Here is a 19813-nt window from a genome sequence, read left to right as displayed (position 1 = left end):
TTTGTAGGCACTGCCAGGCTGCCCCAGGAGGAGACAAATCAAGTGGTGAGCTGGCAACATGAAAGTCCCCTTCCATCACTAGTGGGTGGAAGGGGTGAGACAAGGTCCTCAGCCCTTTCAACGAGTATGAGATTGCTTCAGCAGAAAAGCAAGATTATTCTTCCCTGTGGTCTATACCTGCCTCGAGGAAGCTGATGTCTGTGGTTTTTAGGCTGCCAGAACCTGAGGTTTTCTTTAACTTCCTTGGTTACTCATTCATGTAATTTAAAGTACATCAAATTACTAAAAAGCAGGCAGGTTTTGCTTTCTATCTATTTCTGCTACTGTTGCTATTAAGAGATAATGACAAATGCTGTGAAATGAAACAGAAACACCAGAAATCTTTTTGGCTTTCTTTTGAAGGGTGTTTGCATTTTGTTTATTTTTTTTAAGACACTGGGTGGCTTTTTGCTATAACCCAACTTTACTTTGAAATTTCTGTGGGATTTTGGTTAAACACTCTTGTTACGAAAGAATTGAGTCGGACATGAATTGGAAATGGCTGAGTTACCTCCTTCCCATCCGTCATCCCTCTCGCAGTTGGGACTTGGATGCTACTAGATGTAGTAACATAAATAATACTTAAATTCTGGAGTGCACCAAAAGTTTTCCCTTTCCTCCCATCTGTTTGCCTATTCAAGGTAATCCTAGGTAGCTGATGTCTAGGAATATGTAGTGATGGAAGATGAAAATGGTAAAAAGAAGGTGTGCATGCACCTGTAGGTGATATTCAGGGGAAACACTGATCTGATTTTGTTTTCACCTTCATTGCATGTTTTGGACTCTGACATCTGCGTTCCTGGCTGATTTGCATTGGGTTTGTTGTTTGCTTGTTTTAATTTGGAAAAAACACGCACCCTAACTTATAACTGCACTGTAAAACAAACAGCAAAACACTAGAAGCTGTGGTAGAAAGTCATAGGAAACAACAGAAACATAGCAGTGACATGAATACATTAAGCTGGAGCCAAAGGGGACAAGCTAACTTAGTAGGTCAGAGCCTGCATACCCCTGAGGGGGACCATGAAGAGACCTCAGCTTCGGTGCTGAACCTGGTGGCTGGTGCCCCACCACAAGGAGCAGGGTCAACACCACCTCCCTATCACTATTATTTCTCCAAAGGGCTCTCCGAGCCCTTTGAGTTTTTAAGCTCAGCTGCAAGGGCTGGATTCACGCCAGCCACCTGGATGTGTTGGGGTTGTACCCCTTGGTGCCACACCACCTCCCTGCACCCAAGGGGTGTTAGCGGTGGTGAGAAAGTAGATTCCACTTTTTGTGGAGGAAGTGTTTGTAGCAGAAGGGGAGCTAGTAGCATGATGGTCATTGCCTGAGCCCTCCCAGCTGTTTAGAGCAAGGGAAATCTGGACAGGGCAAGCAGCCCTCTTCTCCAGCAACTGATGCTGCGCCCTACCCAAATTTGGCCTTTCTAACCCTAGTTTGTGTAGATGAGCTTGATCAAAGTTTAGCCCGGCCACAGCTAGCAGTTGTGCTTCAATAGGTGCAGAATGACACCCATGGGTGCCCTCCGTCTCTAGTGCTGCACTCTACTGGGTGCTGCCCACATAAGCCGCAGGCGAGGCAACGGGAGGTGATTTCTGAAGGCACCTCGCTCCTGCTCACCATGCTGAGCAGAGGGCAGCAGGAGCTGCGCAAGTGGCAGCAGCATTCCTGCCCACTGGCTGCCGAAGCCAATGCCACCGCGCCTTCGCTCTAAAGCCCGACTTCAGGTTTGTTTTTCCCATTGTGGCCTTTTTAAAGTGCCACCTCATCAGAGCAGATTTGCCTTTTGTGTTGGAGAGGGACAGTCAAGTGGAAGAAAATTTTGTGTGAGCTTGGCTCTGTCAAATCTACTTATCTCCTTTTGGCTTCTGCACCTCCTTCCTGAGGAGCAGCCTTCCGCTATTGTCATGGGCCCTCTAGAGCAACCGTCTTTTGCTGGAAAAACAAGAGCAGTGGATTTAGGGCACTGGGCAGCAAGGAGCAGTGGGGGCAGCACAAGAAAAATGTTAATTCTGTCTACGCCCTTCCCTTAAAAGGTCTGACAGAGGGATGCGTATTTTGTAATTAAGGTGGTTTTTCCTGAGCTGATTACATGCCTGGAAACACAAGGGTTTGTTTTTGGGGAGTGAAGCAGGCTTCTTCTGAGCATCCCAGACTGTACTAGGGCAGGGTGAGAGGAGAAAACTCAGGGTGTGGTCCAAATGCCAACCATTCAGTAATGTTTGCAAATATTTCTAACATTTGCTTAGAAAAGAGGAGCTTAAGTGCTTTGGGTCCAAATCTTGCCCTTGCCCTGTTCATATGGAGTCCGGGTGCTGGAGGATTCCCAAGTCCCTGTCGTTCTGCCGCACTCTGCCCAATAGTTTAGGCTACCACACAGGTATCTAATTTCCATTGGACTTCAAAGACCCCTTGTAGAAATGCTTCTTCTAGGTGGACACGGCCAGCCCTCTTCTCTGCCCTCCTTTCCATAGCTGTGAGATACAGGGTCCTGCATAGGGAACGACCAGGCTGCCTCAGAAAGGTTTTATTGGATTAACCCTCCATAACAAATCAAAATTTTCTTCCTCTTGTTTTAAGCACAAAGAAACAGGTAATTTGTGCCTTAAGTTCAAAGACAGATGTATCTTCACTGGCAGTTGCCTAGCCAAGATGGTTCAGTGGCTGTGATTTGCTGAGGTAATATCTGCAGCAAGTGGATCTTTATAAAGTTTATGAGATGATGGGTGTTTTTTGAAGCATCGGCAATGGCAGCTGAGATGCTCTTACTGTCAGAAGAGGAAAGGTAGAGGTGATGGGGGCATTTCATTCTCATCCCTTTTAATTCTGCCTTTTGCAGTAGCAAAGTGACCACTGTATGTGGGGAAATAGAGTATGTGGTGGTACCATGGTATGCAAAATGAAGTTTAGTGTTAGTTTTCTTTTGATCATGTCTTTGTTTTCATTGTCAGATGTTACTGATGGACTAGGGAAAATAATAATTTTATTTGGTTTGATGCTACTTTAAAATGGGTGACAGTAGTAGCAGAAAATACATTGCATACCAACAAGAGCTTTCTCACTTTGACACAAACCACATGGGAACTTCCAATTGGAAATATCTCATGTGGGCTCAGTAGGTCATGAATCCTGACTTGCCTGAGCCACAGCTAGACTAATTCTTTGCCATTCATTATGGTTATATGATTGCTGTGACATACAGGATCCAGCCCTGCAAAAGCGAATTTGGGTCAACAGTGTCTGAACTGTAGTTCCTGCAGGGCACACTGCAACTTGGGCCACCATTGGTTGGTCTTGAATTGGCCTGAAATAAAATGCTTTAGTTTGGTTCAGCAATCCCAAGCATTTTGGTTTGTCTTGCCCAACAATTATTTTTTTTCAAACTTTTTTCAGTAGAAGAGCCTAATTTTGAATGGTTTGGACAGTGTCAAGGTTTTGGCGTGTATTTTCTGTTGTAAAACATTGAATCTACAGCATCCTCTCTTCTGGAGCAGGCATGCAGGCAGAGCCCAGAGCAATGTAGTTGTATTCAGTGAAGAAAGCCTACTTAAATGCTCCACTGTAATAAACTGTTTCTACAGATAATTTAATAATTATCTGTAATAATATAATAATTATTAATTAGTTTATACGTAGTATGCTTATGATGTTTGCTTTGAGCCTCTTATAGCTGCTTGTGCTCAGTCCAAGAGTCAAGTGTCTTAGGAGCTAGATAAACAGAAAGACAGAGCCAGTTCTTAAGGTGCTGTAGAGATTTACAGAAGTTGACCCCGTGGCCATTTCAGGTATCAGTTGGGTGTATTTACCCCGTGGCAGAGCAATCCTGTCCTCCTCCTGGTGCTTCTTGTACTCCTGCTTTGCAAGGGAATAAGTCCAGCGAAATCCAACAATGGGTTTACCTGTATCTCAGCCTTATGCGGTTGACTTCTCATGGAGAATGCAACTGGTGGGACCTTTAGCTGGGAGGGCCAGCTCTCCTGCTGAGGTTGGGAAGAATAGGCTTCAAAAAAAAGACATATTTGAACAAAATGAGAGAAAAGCTGAAAAACAGCTTTTACCAAGAAGCGGTAGGGTTGTCATGCTGGCTTTTAGGTTAGGGAACAAAACAACCTGTTTAAGCTTTTTACCATCCTTGGTTAAAGCAGGATGTTTTTCTGTTTAACCAGATACTTTTCTGTAGGGTATTTGCTTCCAACTGCTCAAAGTAAACTTCTGTTGCTGGCAGCAGAAAGTTGCTTGCTTCCCATACAATGAATCGCTTTCTTTTTAGTATTTCATTTGGCGCATAGATGCACAGCTCCAGAAATACTGCCCAACTTACCCATAGTAGTGGAGTTTTCTGGACCCTATTAAGAAGTGCAACTTTGTGTAGGAGAAGAGGTTTCCTTCGTTTCAGCTGTAAAAAGCTGCTGAACAAATGAAAACGAGTAAAATCTGTGGGGTTTTCCCCCCATTCATCAATGCTGTTTCTACTCTTTGTGTAGACAGCTAATTTGTGGGTTGCTTGCCTGAAGGAAGTTCAAGTCAAAAAGGAAGATTGAGTTACTAGAAAAAGATGCTCCTGTCTCAAAATAACAAAGTACAATGATTCAAGAAAAAAACTTTTGAAAATTTGTCAAATGCCAGAGTGTAATTTATATTTGTCCATGTTATTCCATTTATGAATATTTGTGTAGGATATTTTTGCAACTGTTTCCTTTAGTATCTTGTAGATATGGATACCGCCTACTGGTTATGTCATGGTCTGAATCCTTGCATAAAACATGCACCACATCTCCTTAAGAGATGCATGCAAACCCAAACACATGGTATTTGTTCCTTGCTAATGATAATTTTCAACCTTATTGTTCCTCATTAACTTTTTATTAAGTATATTTGAGAAGGCTTTTTCCTTAAGGAATAAGAAAAAAAAAAAATTGGTCCCTCATCAACACCACATTTCAAATTCACAAGCAGACCTACGTCTTTGTTGTAAATAATTTTTGGGGCTGTTCTGTAGGACTTTCAATGTGCTGAGATGATTACCATTGACCTCAGAAACTCCTGGAGTGGGTGCTTCCATCACATCTGACTAATCATGGATCCAAACTAATAGAAAATGTTTTTACTGATAAAGAAATTGCACAGTTACTTTAAGCTTTCTGGAGTACCTTTTTGCTGGTAGCCCCATCCTCAGCTCACATTCCTTGCTTGGACATTGGCAGGTTGAGGGCAGTCAGAGTGGGTTAATGTTGCATATGCAATATACATGTGCATGTATGTGTGTAAATTTTAAAATAGCGTATTTTGGGGAAATCTTCTGCACTTGCAGGCCTTTTCATGTCAAAACTTTATTCTTCTCAACAAATAGGTACAACTTGGATTACCATCTGGGCATGTATCCCCAGACTGTGCTGGTGCCTTCCAGCTCTCTCCTGGCATATCTGAGCACTCAACCCCCTGTGCTGCTCAGCCTACCTCTTTCACCACCTTGCTGTAAGAAGGAATGATCGTTTCTGAGTGGTGAACTTGTCCTCCTGTAATTGTGGATGTGAATGTTAGCCACCCTGACTCACGTCAGAGTCATTTGGGTGTGACTTTTGCTCACCACATTCCTGTGCCAAGTTGGAACTGGTTGTGTCAGAAACAAATAAAAAAACCAAACCAAATCAAAAAACCTCCATATTCTTCTTTGATTGCCCAAGTCCATTCAATGCTGGTGGTCTGAAAAGACAAACGTTGTTTTAAGTCCTGTGAATACTAGGTTGTGGCAGATTCCTTCGTTCCTGCTTTTGTTTTACAGAAGAACTTGTTGCATCCTTGGACCTGCTTTTTGAGAGTTCATAACTTTATACCTTATAGGAAAATTACATTTCACACGTAGGCCTGGTTTTGTTCTGCAAAAAGTCAGCATGATGGATGTGTGGGTATGCAGCAAGCTGGAGATGTGTTTCTGTAAGGGATAATGCAGGTAAAGGTGTGGAAATTATAATAGTTACTCTAAATTAGCACAGAGCACTGAAGAAAGGTTAAGGAAAGTAATTTTGCCACTTAAAATCTCTCTAGTACATCGTGTTGCTTAAAGTCACTAGCGAATCCTGCTTTCCAGTTACCTGGAAAGATTACTAATGAGATTTGGATTAAAAGAGAAAGGAACCCACAGAGCTGTGGATGGACAGTGAACAGTTAAATATTTGGCTTAGATAATGTAGGATTTCTCATGCTAGCAGAAGCAGGAATTTGAGGAACTCGTATCTATATGCTTTTTTAAAAAAATGATAGAATGAAAAAAAAAAAATCACACTACTGAAAAGCCCACAAACTTTGGGGCATCATGTTAGGTGTTCAGTTCATAGCACTGAAAACATTGCAAGTCTAGAACAGAAGTCAATAATTTTTGTCCAAACACAGTGCCTATTTAAATTACATCAGCTTATTAAATGATAAAGTAAGTGCAAACTGTACAGTTCTTCTAGGAGGCAGAAGCTGCTTTTAACAGGAGAGACTTGGAAACATGAAAAATAAGTTCAACGTATGAAGCTTGTAAAGGATGCTGATTTAGTCACTCCACTTAAAAGTGGCTCTGGGTCTTTCCAAGGGCTTTTGGGTACATCTTTCATGTTTTCTTCCTTTAACTCCTTAAAGGAGTGGATTTAGATGCTTATCTAGAAATGGACTGTAAAAGCTGGAAGGTGCTGTTCATCATGTGGTTTGGTGGACCTCAGTAGAGCTAGTGCTTTCCTCTTGGCCTCTCACAGCAAATTGAACAGTAGACTCCAAAACATCGCTCAAATCTCGTGACAGAGGTGTGGGAAGTAGGCTTTTTAAAAAATAGTATGTTTTTCTTTGATATAAAAAAAATATTTGTACTCCAAATACAGATTTGATCCTAGGACAGGGCTATATGCAGTGAGAAATAACCTGTTGCATCTGGTGAAGATACTTGTAGTAAAGCTATATTTGGCATTTTGCTATTGAGAGTTCTAGTCACTTAAAATTGTTTGAGGATGTTAGTCTAAAGAGCTACATGTAAAAGCATGGATTTTGTAGTCAAGCAAAGGGCTGGGGCTTTTAGGACATCTGAATTTCCGGCCTTTCTGAAATGTCCATGACTTGGGATTGGGACTACTTACATCTTCTTTACAGCTTCTATGATCAAGGTCTGAGGGTGGATTAAGGAGCTGGAGCAGCTGCAAGTTGCCCAGCTACACCATGCTGCCTGCCTTTCCAACATTGGAGGCTGGTGACATTTAATTTCAGTTCAGTGTGGAAGCGAGGGAGGAGGCTTTGAATCGCCACGTAACTGCTGCAACGGCTATGGCCACTGAAGGTGGGCACGTGTGCCAAGTTGCTCTCCAGAAGCACCTATTTTGCCAACAAAGGTTTATAATAGGTCACCCAGGACAAAGAGAGTATTACTCACTCGAGGAGTGGCTGTAAACTCGGTTGCCCTTTGCTGCTTCTGCCTCCAATTTTTGAGGGAGTGGGAGGGGAAGGGAAGGGAAGTCGTAGGAGGCGATGGCAGCAGGGGTGGGGGACGCAGTGAGAGGATCCCCCGCTGGCACAGCCGGCCTGACCCATTCATCAGGGCTGAATACGATAAATGCTGCTTTATCCTTTCTTGAAAGGAACAAGATAGCGCGGCCTAAATGCCTGGGTGTGCTTAAATAGGCAACTCTGGGACGCCGGAGTTGAGGGCGTTTGAAATCGGAGCTCCCCAACAGCTGGGGAGCTGCCACAGGTCACCTGCCTTGCTCTATGGGGACAGGCCCAGGTCTGGCAAGAAATGGTCCACGGGCGAATTGTAGTACAAATTTCTTTGTTGGTTGGCCTCTTTCACTAGACCGTGGCCTATAAAAAATTGTGTAAAAACAATTCTCAAATATTATTTGAAAGGGCAAATGGCCACGCTGAAAGGTTTGACAGTTTGACATATAGCGCTTGGTTTTGCTCACTGGGGAATGGGCGCGCAGAGCCCGGGCTCTCCTCCTGCTCCTTACAGGCTCCGGGTTTTTTTTAAATAGCGTCTAGTTGCTGTGCAGAGTTGCTGTGCTCCCAGCAATTTGACAGGCAATGAGTCTGCTTCAGTGATCTTAAATCCTTTTAGACTAATTTGCGAGTGAGCAGAAAAACAGCTAGCACCTTTGGATCCAGCGCTTAAAACCAGAGAATCAGGTATTGCCAATTAAAGTGCCATTTCCAACCATCATATCAAGATAGATTACTTGCAATTCCTCTGATAATGTCACACCGTGCCTAAAGAGAAAGCGAGCCGGAGTTTCTCCACGGACAAAGGATCTGCGTGGACCAAACTCATCGGCAACCAAGGCGGAGGAAGCGTGATGCAGATCGCGCATACAGCCGTGCATATGTGCAGCATAAACGCGAGCGGTGTGCCTGCTCTGTCCCCCGAATAGCCACGGGCCATTTTGAAGAGCCTGTGGCCCCTCAGTCACTGGCCTACTAGTTAATTGCCACACGGACTTCGTGACACATGGGCAGATAATATGACATTTTCAGTTTCTGTCACTAGCAAACGCCACGGCGTTGCTTGCACTAGTTGCTAAGAAGCTGTCAGAAACCATTAGCAGCTGGCTAAAGTTGCCCTATGGCATTTCCTCATGGCATCAGCAAAACAAGCATAAATCACCCAGTGGAGCCTCCTGCTATACTAATGAGGCTGTAAGCTTGTTTATGGACTAGCATCATTTCTATGATTATTTCCACCTTTTCAGTTCGCCTTCATTTGGCGGCAGGAGAAGTCAACTTCAGGAACGGAGTCGCCGCTGACATTTTACAAATGCAGTTCGTAGCTGCTACCGTGTGGCTGGTCAGTGGTGCTTCAAGTTTGTTTAGTGATCTTTAAAAAGAGGGGAAAAAAAAAAGGGGGGGGGAGGGGGGTAATCTCTGGAGACCTCACAGAGGTGAGTGTATCGAGTTGCAAAGTAGATGGAAATACTAAAATCCACAATTGACCATTTAGACTTCTCTCTGTGGTTTCAGTCTTTACGGGATCAATTTTCCATTTAAAAAAAGTGGAAGAGGTTAAACAATTTATAAAAGTCTAGTGAAGCATTTGCTCTTAGGATAGCCAGGTGCTTTCTTATCCTCTCCCTGCGTTTCACTTTCTCTAACTTGTGTTGGACGGGGCCAGGGTTTATTGTTTTAGGCTTTTCTGAACATGCACCAGTATTTACACTGGATTGAAAGCATTTGCTTCCAATGAAAATCTTGTCTTAGATTACAGCCCAGCAGTGTAATTTCCCTCCCAGATGGGAGTAAAGTAGCAGTATTTGCCTAAAAACAGTAGGAAGAACAAACTGTGCATTAAGCCAAGGCTGTTTTTGGCTTGAGCTAATGATGTAACAGAAACCTTTTATTTGGGATAGGTCACCGCCAGGGATTGAAGGAGGTGATCTGGCTCGCGCTTGAAAGGTTTCCCCATTGTATCTACATAAGTCTTCACTTAAAAAATCCTGTTCCTAATGCTTCTGCTTTCATACAGCAGAAATAAACAGGAAAGGTTCTGGGGAGTGTTATAGGTGGAATGCAGAAAGCCTTTCCTCCCCTAATGGAGGATATAATTCAGGTGCCCCGGAGGCATGCTTTCAGGAATTCTTTTGCCTGAGGTAATGGGAAGCTAAGACTGCTTGAAGGCCTTGATTATCTATTGATGCACAAAGCTGGAAAAAAAGTCATCTCCCTTGGATTATAGTAGATATTTCCATAAATTATCAATGAGTCCTCCTCCCGTCAGGCACAAGGCGATGCCTGCTAAATTAATCTGAAGGGGGTTTGAAATGAGGAGAGAGTGTATTTTAAAAAAATTGGGGGGGATGGGGGGAGAGGTGGGTGGACGATTGCAGGGAGGTGGTGAAAGGCAGTGTCATTAGGTTAGAAGCTTTTCATTTTTAATCAATGAATGTGTAATACTTTTCTTTTCCTTGTTTGCCTCTTGCAGACAGAAAGTGGATTAGCCCGTGGAATTTTAAATGCTGTTGAGTTGTTTCCTTTGCTCATGTTTCTTTTATGAATTATTATTTTATATGGTGAATTGCTTCTCTGTATAAAAGCCCTTTTTTACGTAATCGGCTTTCAAAGAATTTGTCGGATATGTGATTTCTTCATAAAAATCTTGTTTATTTCTATAACTGCCCAAGGTTACCATTTCATTAAAGACACAGGCCAAGTCATAAGGACAATTATAAATTTGCCATGGTCAGTAAGGTACTAAAAATATAGCACTAATGATAAATATTTTTTTTTGCTCTGAAAGCTGTTTAACAAATCAGAATTTTGATAAACTACATCTTAAAAAAAATTTGTATTTTATTTTTATTCCTAGCAGACATAGTTTTGATTCAGCCCAATTCAGATTACTTTCTCGATCATTCTTGCCCGGGGTTGTAAAAAACACATGCCTATAACATCACAACTCGATGTTGCTACAAATGCAGCGTCCTTGGAAGCCAAGATATACCATTCAGTCCACATGCAGAGAATGCAAAGACTGATGTGCTCTGTGGACTTGTTTATAAACTGCTTTCAGGGTTTGAAACAAAAATTGCATGCAAACTGGCCAGGCCCTGCAACTTTTGTTCTCCTTTGACTGCTAGCCCATCAGCCCAGACTCAAGTTGCCTGCTACGCAGTTACGTCCTACCATAGATATGTTGCTAATGTGATGAGAACTGTCTGAGACCTCCTCTGCATTAAGGAAATTCATTCTGGATCAGTTGTTTAACGGGAGCAGACACCTATTACAGATATGGCACACTGGCACAAAGCAGGGTGTTAATTCCTATGGTGTATGTCAAATTGGTGCCTACTTAGCCCACTATGAATTTCTTTCAGCTGGGGCTGGGAAGAGGGGAGGCCAGTTAGCTACCCACCTCCTACCAAAATGTTAGGGAAAGTCGAACATCTATGAAAGACTTAACATAACCAATGCCCCAATCGTCTGGTTATTTCTGAATTTGGGGAGAGAATATGATGTTGCAAGAGAGCTGCATTCACCCCACTTTTCGCTTCCCAGAGCAGGGTGGGGCACCCAGCTTCACACACATCATGAGGATGGGACACCAGTGATACTTTCCTGATTGCCATCTCAGCCAAAGTAGCTGATTGGGATGAATTTTTGGGAAGTGACCTAGTGTGAAGAAAAGCCACTGCTTCTACCTTTGCAAGCTGAATGCTTGCAAATTATTATTATTTTTTTTTTTTTTTTTTTTTTTTTTTTAGCACTTTTTGTTTTGGGTTAAAGCAGCAGAAATGGCCGCACTGTCCTTCAGGATAAATCAGAGTGGGGCTGACACAGACCTGAGACCCTCCCTCTCCCCATGTCTCTTCATCCCCATCCCCTCAACCCCTTGTGAATTACGATGTTAAAGAATTTATACCTCATTTAAATATTCATGCAGTTTATACCCAAAGTCAGGCTTCGGCTGAAGTATATAAAGGTAGCATAAGTCAAAATTTGATTCACTATATTTACAGGTGACGGCTTGGACAACAGTGTAGCTTCCCCCAGCACAGGTGATGATGATGATCCAGATAAGGACAAAAAGCGACATAAAAAGCGTGGCATCTTTCCCAAAGTAGCCACAAATATCATGAGGGCATGGCTGTTCCAGCATCTAACAGTAAGTGAACTCTAGATCACATATGCAAAATAAAACATGGAAAATGTCATAGTTGTAGTAGTCGTAGAAAGCAAAAAATACGTATGATGTTGCTGACAGGCAGCTCAGGGAACTTTTCCAAGCAGAGTTGTTGTTGTTGCCTCATTTGCTAGATGCCACGGGAAGAGCACGGAGCGTATGTTTTTTATGGTTTTGGGGTTTTTTCTCTGTGTGTTGTTTTTAGATTTTTTTTTTTTTTTTGGTTCAAGTTGCAGTTGTTAACAGGACGTCACGCAAAGTGTGACTAAGCTTATACTAATAACCTCGGAGACCTGTCCTGCCCCACTGCTCACACAGCTGCAGCTCCCCTTAGCTGACATGGGAATCGCTGCTTCGGAGCAGGGAGCGGCGTTCGGTCCCTGGTTCTGCACTCCAGAGAACCGTGGAAAATAATTGGGGAGATTAAAAACAAAGCAAAAAGCAAACAAAGACCTTATTCATGTTTGTCAGAGATCATCAGAAGCTTCATGATGAAAGGTCTGAATGTATCTGGTTTAATAGCAAAGTATAATTTTTTTCTTTGAGACGTTCTCACTCCCAGAGTGTAAGTTACCCCTGCATTTTAACATTATAAAGAGGTGGGGGGATGTGCAGTTATTTCTGTTGCTACAGCTACCTGTATTTTTTTTATTCCTGGGATTAGAAATCAAAGCTCTGGACAGGTGTGTGGGGTTAAGCTAGATGCTGGAGCTTTTTTCAAGAGTTTATATTGTGTACCATGCCTTCTAACATTAGCATTTAGAAAAGTGTTTTTAATGCCATTCTTTTTCATTGGATTGTGGTGATCTATCACCATGTTTCATCCACTGTGAGGATGCTGGCCTTCGGCCCCAGGTTTTATGTCTGAGCTTTCCTGTGCCAGGAGCATAAGGGCCAGGCAAAGGGTGCCGGGAGTCTGCAGTTGGTAGTGAAGAATGGCTCTTGCCTCTAATTCCAGCGGTTGACTCTCTCCCCTGCCTGTAGTTTGGGTCATGATGAAACCAGAAGCCAGCCAGCTTGCCCAGCACCGGTGGGAGCCCTGCCAAGGGTATACTCACAAGTAGAGGAAGTGCTCACACACACCACCCCTCTGTCCCCTGCTGAGCCAAGAAACCAGATATCTGCTGTGACTCTTGTCAGCACGGGGATCAGGCAGGAAATCCTGCCCTGCGCGATCCTGGGTTGCTATGAATGAACCTTCATGTCGGAGCACTCCTCCTCTGAGGCTGGAGAGGGCCTCGAATATCTCCAAGTTAATCTCTCTTTCTGGCAGACTACATCAGCCGTGCCCCAGCTTTGCAAGCTCCTTAGCCCTGTCCCTGGCGTGTTCAGTGCATTGCTTCCAAAGTTGTGAAATCCCTTTTGGTTTTGGTGGCTCCCCAATTCTAGGTCCTCACCCAAAATGAGCTGACACGTGGTGTCTCTGGAGGTAGATGTGAGGTTAAGGACATCTGCCTCCAAAACGGTCCAGCGATACTGTGCCGGCAGTGATGCTCACACCAGCCTGATGCAGCTGGTTTAGGTTATGGTTTAAGGAGATGCCCTGGAAACTCTGCAGTTAGGACAAGGCACACCAGGGGACACAGAGCAACGGCATGTCAGACCCCATAATTCCCAGCTGAGGAATTAAGAATTAACTAGTGTATGTTATTATTAGTACTTTTTTCCGGGAAGCAGCCTGTTGCTGTGTTTGTGCTAGTAAATTAAACATCACCCAGGCCCAGGCACAGGAATGTGATGGTCTGTCCTATTAAACTGCTTGAGCAGTCTCCAACAAGCACTTAGCCTGGGCCAGCTACCACCCTCCAAACCCATTCATGGGAGCACAGCAGAAGATAGCAGGGGTGACTCCCAAAAGACCTTGGGGCAGGAACCAACCTGTGTTGAGCATTTAGCTTCGTGGGCTTGACCTGACCCTGCAGCTGGCTTCATGCTCAGTCTCAGGACCAGAGAATGGACTCTCTCACTGTTTCATCCAAGAGTAGGTGTAGGTTACAAGTGGGTTTTCAGTCTTCTGCTGTATGGTAATGGTGCACAAAAGAGGAAATGAGAGTGCCTGTGGAGCTTGCTGCAGAGCTGCCCCTGGGAGACATCATCTGGGCATCTGCTTGTAAGGTGGTCTCTTCTCCTGGCAGACTCAAATACATGAACCCCCCAGGACCCAGGACCTATGCAGTGAAGCTGCTGCATTTTCTGCCTTACAGCACTGAGCTAAAGCTTGCTTTAAAAATCCGTCATGCCCTGTGCAGATCCAGCCCAGCCAGGTGAAGCATGCAGATTTATTGCAGGGCAGCTTTCTCTTCTTGTGGCAGCATCAGAGTAGCTCCAGGCTTGTCTGATCAGCTCAGTAAAGCAGAATTGGTTTGTTCAGTCCAACCTTCTCCAGCTACGACCTTGAGACAGACCTTTCAAATTTATTCTAGGTGGGGTTATGGGCAGTTTCCCCAAATTCAAACATAGCTGAACAACATTGAGGGCTCTTCCAAACACGTGTCTCGGCTGTGAGCGCTCTCGCTGGAGTGAGATGGCATCAGAGATCTTGTGCATCCATAAGAGCAATGGGTCTTGGTCTTGTGCGTAGAGAACAATGTCCTGCAGGCAAGCACATTGATAATATGGGGAAAAGTCAACACTACAGTTAGCACTAGAGCAATATAATGTGTTGACAAGCTGCCTGGGGTGCTGTCCTCCCTGCAGAAAAACCCAGGCCCAAATAATGTCTGCAATCAGAGCTGAGGAGTAGCAGGGTGAGAGGCCAAAGGAATTAAGACTCCAGTTCATTTATAGGGGTGTCTGGGCCTGATGACTGCTGTTATCTCTTATAACCCTACGTATGGGCATGACAGCATCCCCAGCTGGGCCTCTCGCTGTGGGAGCGAGGTTGTCCTGAGAAGTGGCCAGCTGAGGAAACTAGAGATCCCACCTTATTTATTTATTTATTACTAGTGAATTTGGCCTTCCCTAGAGTGGACAAGAGGTCCTCCTCAAAGCAGGAGGTGAGGAGAGATAGGGAGGTGGTTCTATTCAGGCAGGGGACATGTCAGGGCAGGCAATACTTCCCTTTTGCCCCCAGCACTTAGCCTGCCTTCACTTTCCCATCTGCAAAATGGCAGGGAAGAAGTGAGCAACGGTTAAGTGCAAAATCTAGCATCCCCTTGACGGCTGGTGCTTCCTAATTGGGGTGTTAGTCAGGAGCCCTCCTTTTCAAAGGCAAATTGTTTTTTTCTTCATAATAGTAATACTAATACACATCAGTGGCATGGAATTAAACAAAATAGACAGTAATTGCTGTGTCTGTCATACTAATGATTAGTGGTTGGAAAGACTTAAAGTAAGTGTTGGACTAATACAATCTTTTAAAAATGTATAAACTGGTTTAATTCTTTCTATGCAGTTATTCCATATCCAGGAGTATTAAGTCTTCTGTGTACTGACTTAGTTTCCTAAGGTTTGTCCCTTAGTTCTCGTTTCCCACTTAGGAGGAAATTCTTTTTTTCTTTATTGAAGACAAAAAAATCATATGCAAGGCCATAGCCTCTCCAGTTGTTGAAGAATTTGGGCAATAGTTCCCACTCAGTGTCAGGCTGCAGCCTCCCTGTTATTTTGACTGATGTGCAGAACTGAGTTGACATATGCCCAAAGGGTAGGCAAGCGCTGTCCTCTGTGGATGCAGGCAGTATGCTCTGAAACACTTCAGGGGATAAATTCATCCAAATTGCCCTTTTTTTTTCTTCCCCTTGGAATAATAACAACAACAACAAAAAAAATCAGCTAAAACAATAGCAAAAGTCGTGATCAGACTTACGCTTAGGACTTTGCAGGTTTTATTTTTAACCATTTGCTATTCTGACTGAGTTTTGCTTAAATGTCTGGGTTGGCCATTAGGCAAAACGAAGCTGTGGAGCTTGTTGAAATTTTTGAGGGTAGATGATGACACCAGACTGTAAATTTTGACGTTTGTGAAATCTATTTCTAGGGTTTTGCTGTAATTTTGAAGTGGAAGGAAAGGCCTGTTACTATTTGGATTAAAAGAAAAAAAAAAAAAAAAAAAAGAAAAAAAAGCTACTAGTAGTTTGATGAAGACGTGAGGACATCCCCAAACTGTAAAAGTTGAGTCAGAAATGAGGGGAGGTTTGTGGGGTGGCATCAGATGAACATCAAATGCCATGGAGGGTCTTGAGGAGGGACTGGGGCAAACCAGTCCTGTGCTGAAGCTGGGCCCCAGAAAGTTGCCCTTAGGATCTTTTCAGGGTCCTCTTTTTTTTTTTTTTTTTTTTTTTTTTTTAAATAGTATTTTTATTATTTCTTGGATCACTTAACATTCAGGGATCATATCTCACCACCATTTTGCAAATCTCCTCACTGTAATATATAGCCCTCAGCAGGGATTGCAAAATAAGGGAAGAGCTTGGAGGAAGGGAAGGGGAAGAAAAAAATAATCTTGCCTACAACCAGATCTGTGTAAATTTAATTGTGGCAACAGGATTAGTTTCTGCTTCAGCCCATACCATGCTTTTGTCCCAGCAATGGTACCTTTTTTATCAAAACTAGAAGAAGGGAGTTTGGAGGGGTTGTCTTTTCAAGTGTTTTTTTCACTCATTGTGAATTCTCTGCATCCTTTAAATCCAGCTTAATTTAAAATGTTGGGATTCAAACCTCATTTTGGGGATTATACAATGTAATTGGTTTGTTATATGATGAGTATTTGATGATCTTCACGTTCATCATCTAATCAGACAAAAAAAAAAGCCATAAAATTATAATCCCAAAGGATGTTTAATAACAATTTAAACTATTGAAAGCTTTATTTAAGCACATTAGGGGATTAGAAACTACTTTTTTTTTTTAATGGTGCCAAGAGGTAGATTCAAGGACTTCAAATACCTTTTAAAAAACAAATTGCCATGATTTAAAAAAATGAATGGGCCAAGGATTTCTTTCATGTAAATCCCATAATTTAATCATTATTTTTAACTACTTTTAAAACAATTTCCTTAAGAGGTTAAATCTTACTGAAATGGGAGACTAAGCAGAAAGTAAAAGATGTAGCTGAAAGACGTTGACTTTACAGTAAAAGTGAAAGCTTTTTTCTATTATGTATTTGGATTTTGAATCTTTGATTGCTTGATGCCATGCTGTTAAACAAGGAAACTTACAATAAGCAATATGCAATCTATTTAGCAAAGCTGTTATTTGTATAAAAGTGTTTATTGGAAGCAGGTATTTGAAGGAGGCATTTTATATGTGAATCTAGCTGAGAAAAATAGTCCCTGTCACTTCAAGGATGTTATTCTAATAGAAAAAAAAAGTATTACACCACTTAATTCTGTAAGTTTTGTTTATGTGTGAATATTTTACAGGCTAGCAGCTTTTTAAGGTTGAAGCAAGTGGATTTCATGTCTTCTCTCATCCCTCCATGGTTATGGGATTTTGCCTTGGGAGGAGCATGGGGTTAATTTAGCTCCCTGCCCCTACTCCTGTGTGGGATACTTGTCTGGTTTTGGAAAGGAGTGTACTGAGAGGGCAGATGGGTACAAAACTAGGCTGCTGAAAATGTGAAAAGGAGAAATAATTGGCTAAAAGCAGTGATGATTTTCTTTGCTCTCCTTTCGAGAGGGTATGGAAATATTAAAACAACGCAAACCCCCCTGAAAGTACCGCTTATAATGAGTCTTCATCCTGCACCAACTGATACTTGCTCTGCAAAATACCAGAGGGCTCCTGGAGCTCATCTGTGTAATAGGGGTCATATTTCCATATATTGTACTCAGAAGGGGAGTGGGATACCCCCCTTTATCCCAAATACACAAGTCTCCTCTTTCACTTGATTTTTATTGTGGGCAAAGCTGTAAAAATCTTTCTTCCACATCTGCAAGACTTCTTAGTGCCAGCTGTCCTGAATTCCTGGGAAAAGCCAGGTGTTTTTAGCTTGCCTTTGGTCACCAGTGTAGCACCATCCCCTTGGCTGGGAAGGTGGAGCCAGGGCTCCTCCTGCTCATGGCAGTGGGAAGACTTGCCGGAGTGGCAAGGAAAAGCATCCTTTGCAGGCTGGTGCAAGTAACCCGCAGTGAGGATCCTCAACTCCCTTCTGCTGGTGGAGGTGCTGTGGCAGTCGTCTTCAACAGGAGAAAATAGGAAATGTTATTACGGGAGAAGATAATTATTCTGAGGCTCTGTCAGAATTGAATTGATAGCTCCAGAAAGGAGGACAAACAGGATTTAGGTAACTTGGTTTGAATTAACTTCTTAACCCTTCAGCCCTCCCAGAGTTTGATGGAGGACACTGGCTGTCAAAACCTTCAGCATTTTCTTTCATCTTCCTCAAATTTGTTGCTTTGACCTGCTGTGCAGCCTCCGTTTTCTAGCGTGGGTGAATTTTGGCATTTTTTAAGAGAACTGTTGGTTTTTTGGAGGATACCCTTGGCAATGCTGCTCTTCCTCCAGTTTCATGATTTCTTGGAAAGCGTGTGTCTCGTACTGAGATCTCATGCTGTCCTATAGATTATTTAAGTTGCCAGCCCTGGGCTATGCTACAAACCTTCAGGTTTAGACCATAAAGGAAAAATATAGGGTGCTTTAGTCAGTCAGTTCACAGAAACTTGGATTCCTTATGTGGGCTATTCTCATGTTCTGAAGATTGGTGTAGTTATAAAGTCTGTTTTTTCAGATCTATGATTCAGTCCTGTTTCTGATGAAGACAACCATTGTCTTGTCTTAAACTATGTGGTAAAAAGCATCTCATCCCAAGGTCCTTACAGGTCTGAGGAATAACAGTGGTCCAGGGAAGTATTTTTGGTTGAAATCAGAAGGTAGCCAACAGCCTGGGAGAGATTTTAGAGAGGCAGTGTCTATTCCCAAAGGGCTATCTTATCTTTTTCCCCAATTTCCCTGTTTGCACCTTGGAGGCACTGTTGTACACGTGGAAGCCACCAGCACATTAAAGAATTTGAATTATTTGGAAGCTGCTGAAACACATTAGTATTTACACACCAGAAGAATTTCACATCTGAGTAGAAGCGAGGGAATACTGAAAAGTTGAAACATGATAAACATTAATTCCAATGTTAAATTACACTTGCTCTCGTTGTACTAGAACTCCTTTTGTTTGCATAAATATTCTGGGAAATGAGTTTACCAGCAAGAATGTTTGCAGTAATAAGAATTTTTAAGTCAACAGTAGATGCTTTGCTTTCTTCTCCACCCTCTCCTTTCTTTTTATATTTGCAGCTGTGATATTTTGCGTGTGCAACTTCATTTTTGAAAGTAGCCTCCTCCAGTCAAGGCTCAGAAATGTGTTACGTGACGTACTGTCTTTCTGCAGTCAAAGCAGACGTACAACATTCACGTGTCACATTTTGGAGATAGAGAGGGGCAGGGAAAAAGTCTGACCACCAATTTGTAAACCTGGAAGTATCCATGGAAATATTTTGGCAAATAATTTGCAATATAAAGTACATCAAAGGCAACAACAGTATCTTGGCAAGCAGTGGGTGAGCAGGAAATGAGGATAAATTCATGGGCTCGGTTGTTCATTATTAGTTGTTTGTTTAGCTTGTCCTCTAACACAGTTGCTACAAAAGAGCCTATGTTGATCCTTAGATATGCTTATGGATGTAAGTGCCAGTGTTAATTTTTTATTGGCAATCTCCTAACTCTTGAAGGAGTTTAACAGCACACCAGTGTAAGCTAGCGAATGACTTAATCAGATCAGGTAAAGTGCCAAAATATGAAGCAGCAAACCAGTTGGGCGCATATCTGATGAGATGTGTTAATCTGCAGTGTAAGATAAGCTGCCTTTCAAATAGGGTCACATTTGGAAGTGGTACATCGAGTTGTGTAAGATGCATTCCCTTGCTCTGGCATAGAGTATCCTCCATCTGTTTGCATGAACTTAACCCTTGCCTGAATTAACTGAAACAGTGATGTTGCAGTGAATACAGTCTGTTTGTTGCTCCAGGACAGGCCTGAGGAGTGAATTGGTTTTTTACCCATTTTAAAAGTTTTGTCTCCCTTTTCCTGCATTTACCTTCAGCTATACAGAATCTGCGCTGTTATAGTTTACACATTTTTTTCTCATTGTGTTTATTCAAGAAGCCCTAATTCCTAATATTAACTAGTTATGTTTACTATCTGCCC

The 19813-nt window shown here is 42.7% G+C and overlaps 1 protein-coding gene across 4 annotated transcripts in view; it reads left to right on the top strand.

Annotated features, from left to right (window-relative positions):
- MEIS1 (Meis homeobox 1) overlaps positions 1-19813 on the top strand; it is a 108507-nt gene that overhangs the window by 44907 nt on the left and 43787 nt on the right. For all 4 annotated transcript variants that reach the window (XM_086460860.1, XM_086460861.1, XM_086460859.1 and 1 more), the window contains one exon: positions 11514-11659. In XM_086460860.1, coding sequence (XP_086316986.1) covers positions 11514-11659 — 146 coding nt within the window. The remainder of the gene's footprint in view (positions 1-11513; positions 11660-19813) is intronic.

This window comes from Leptosomus discolor, chromosome 2 (genome assembly GCF_034619465.1).
Source record: "Leptosomus discolor isolate bLepDis1 chromosome 2, bLepDis1.hap2, whole genome shotgun sequence".
Taxonomy (NCBI): Eukaryota; Metazoa; Chordata; class Aves; order Leptosomiformes; family Leptosomidae; genus Leptosomus; species Leptosomus discolor.
This window is presented reverse-complemented; position numbering and strand designations above follow the sequence as displayed.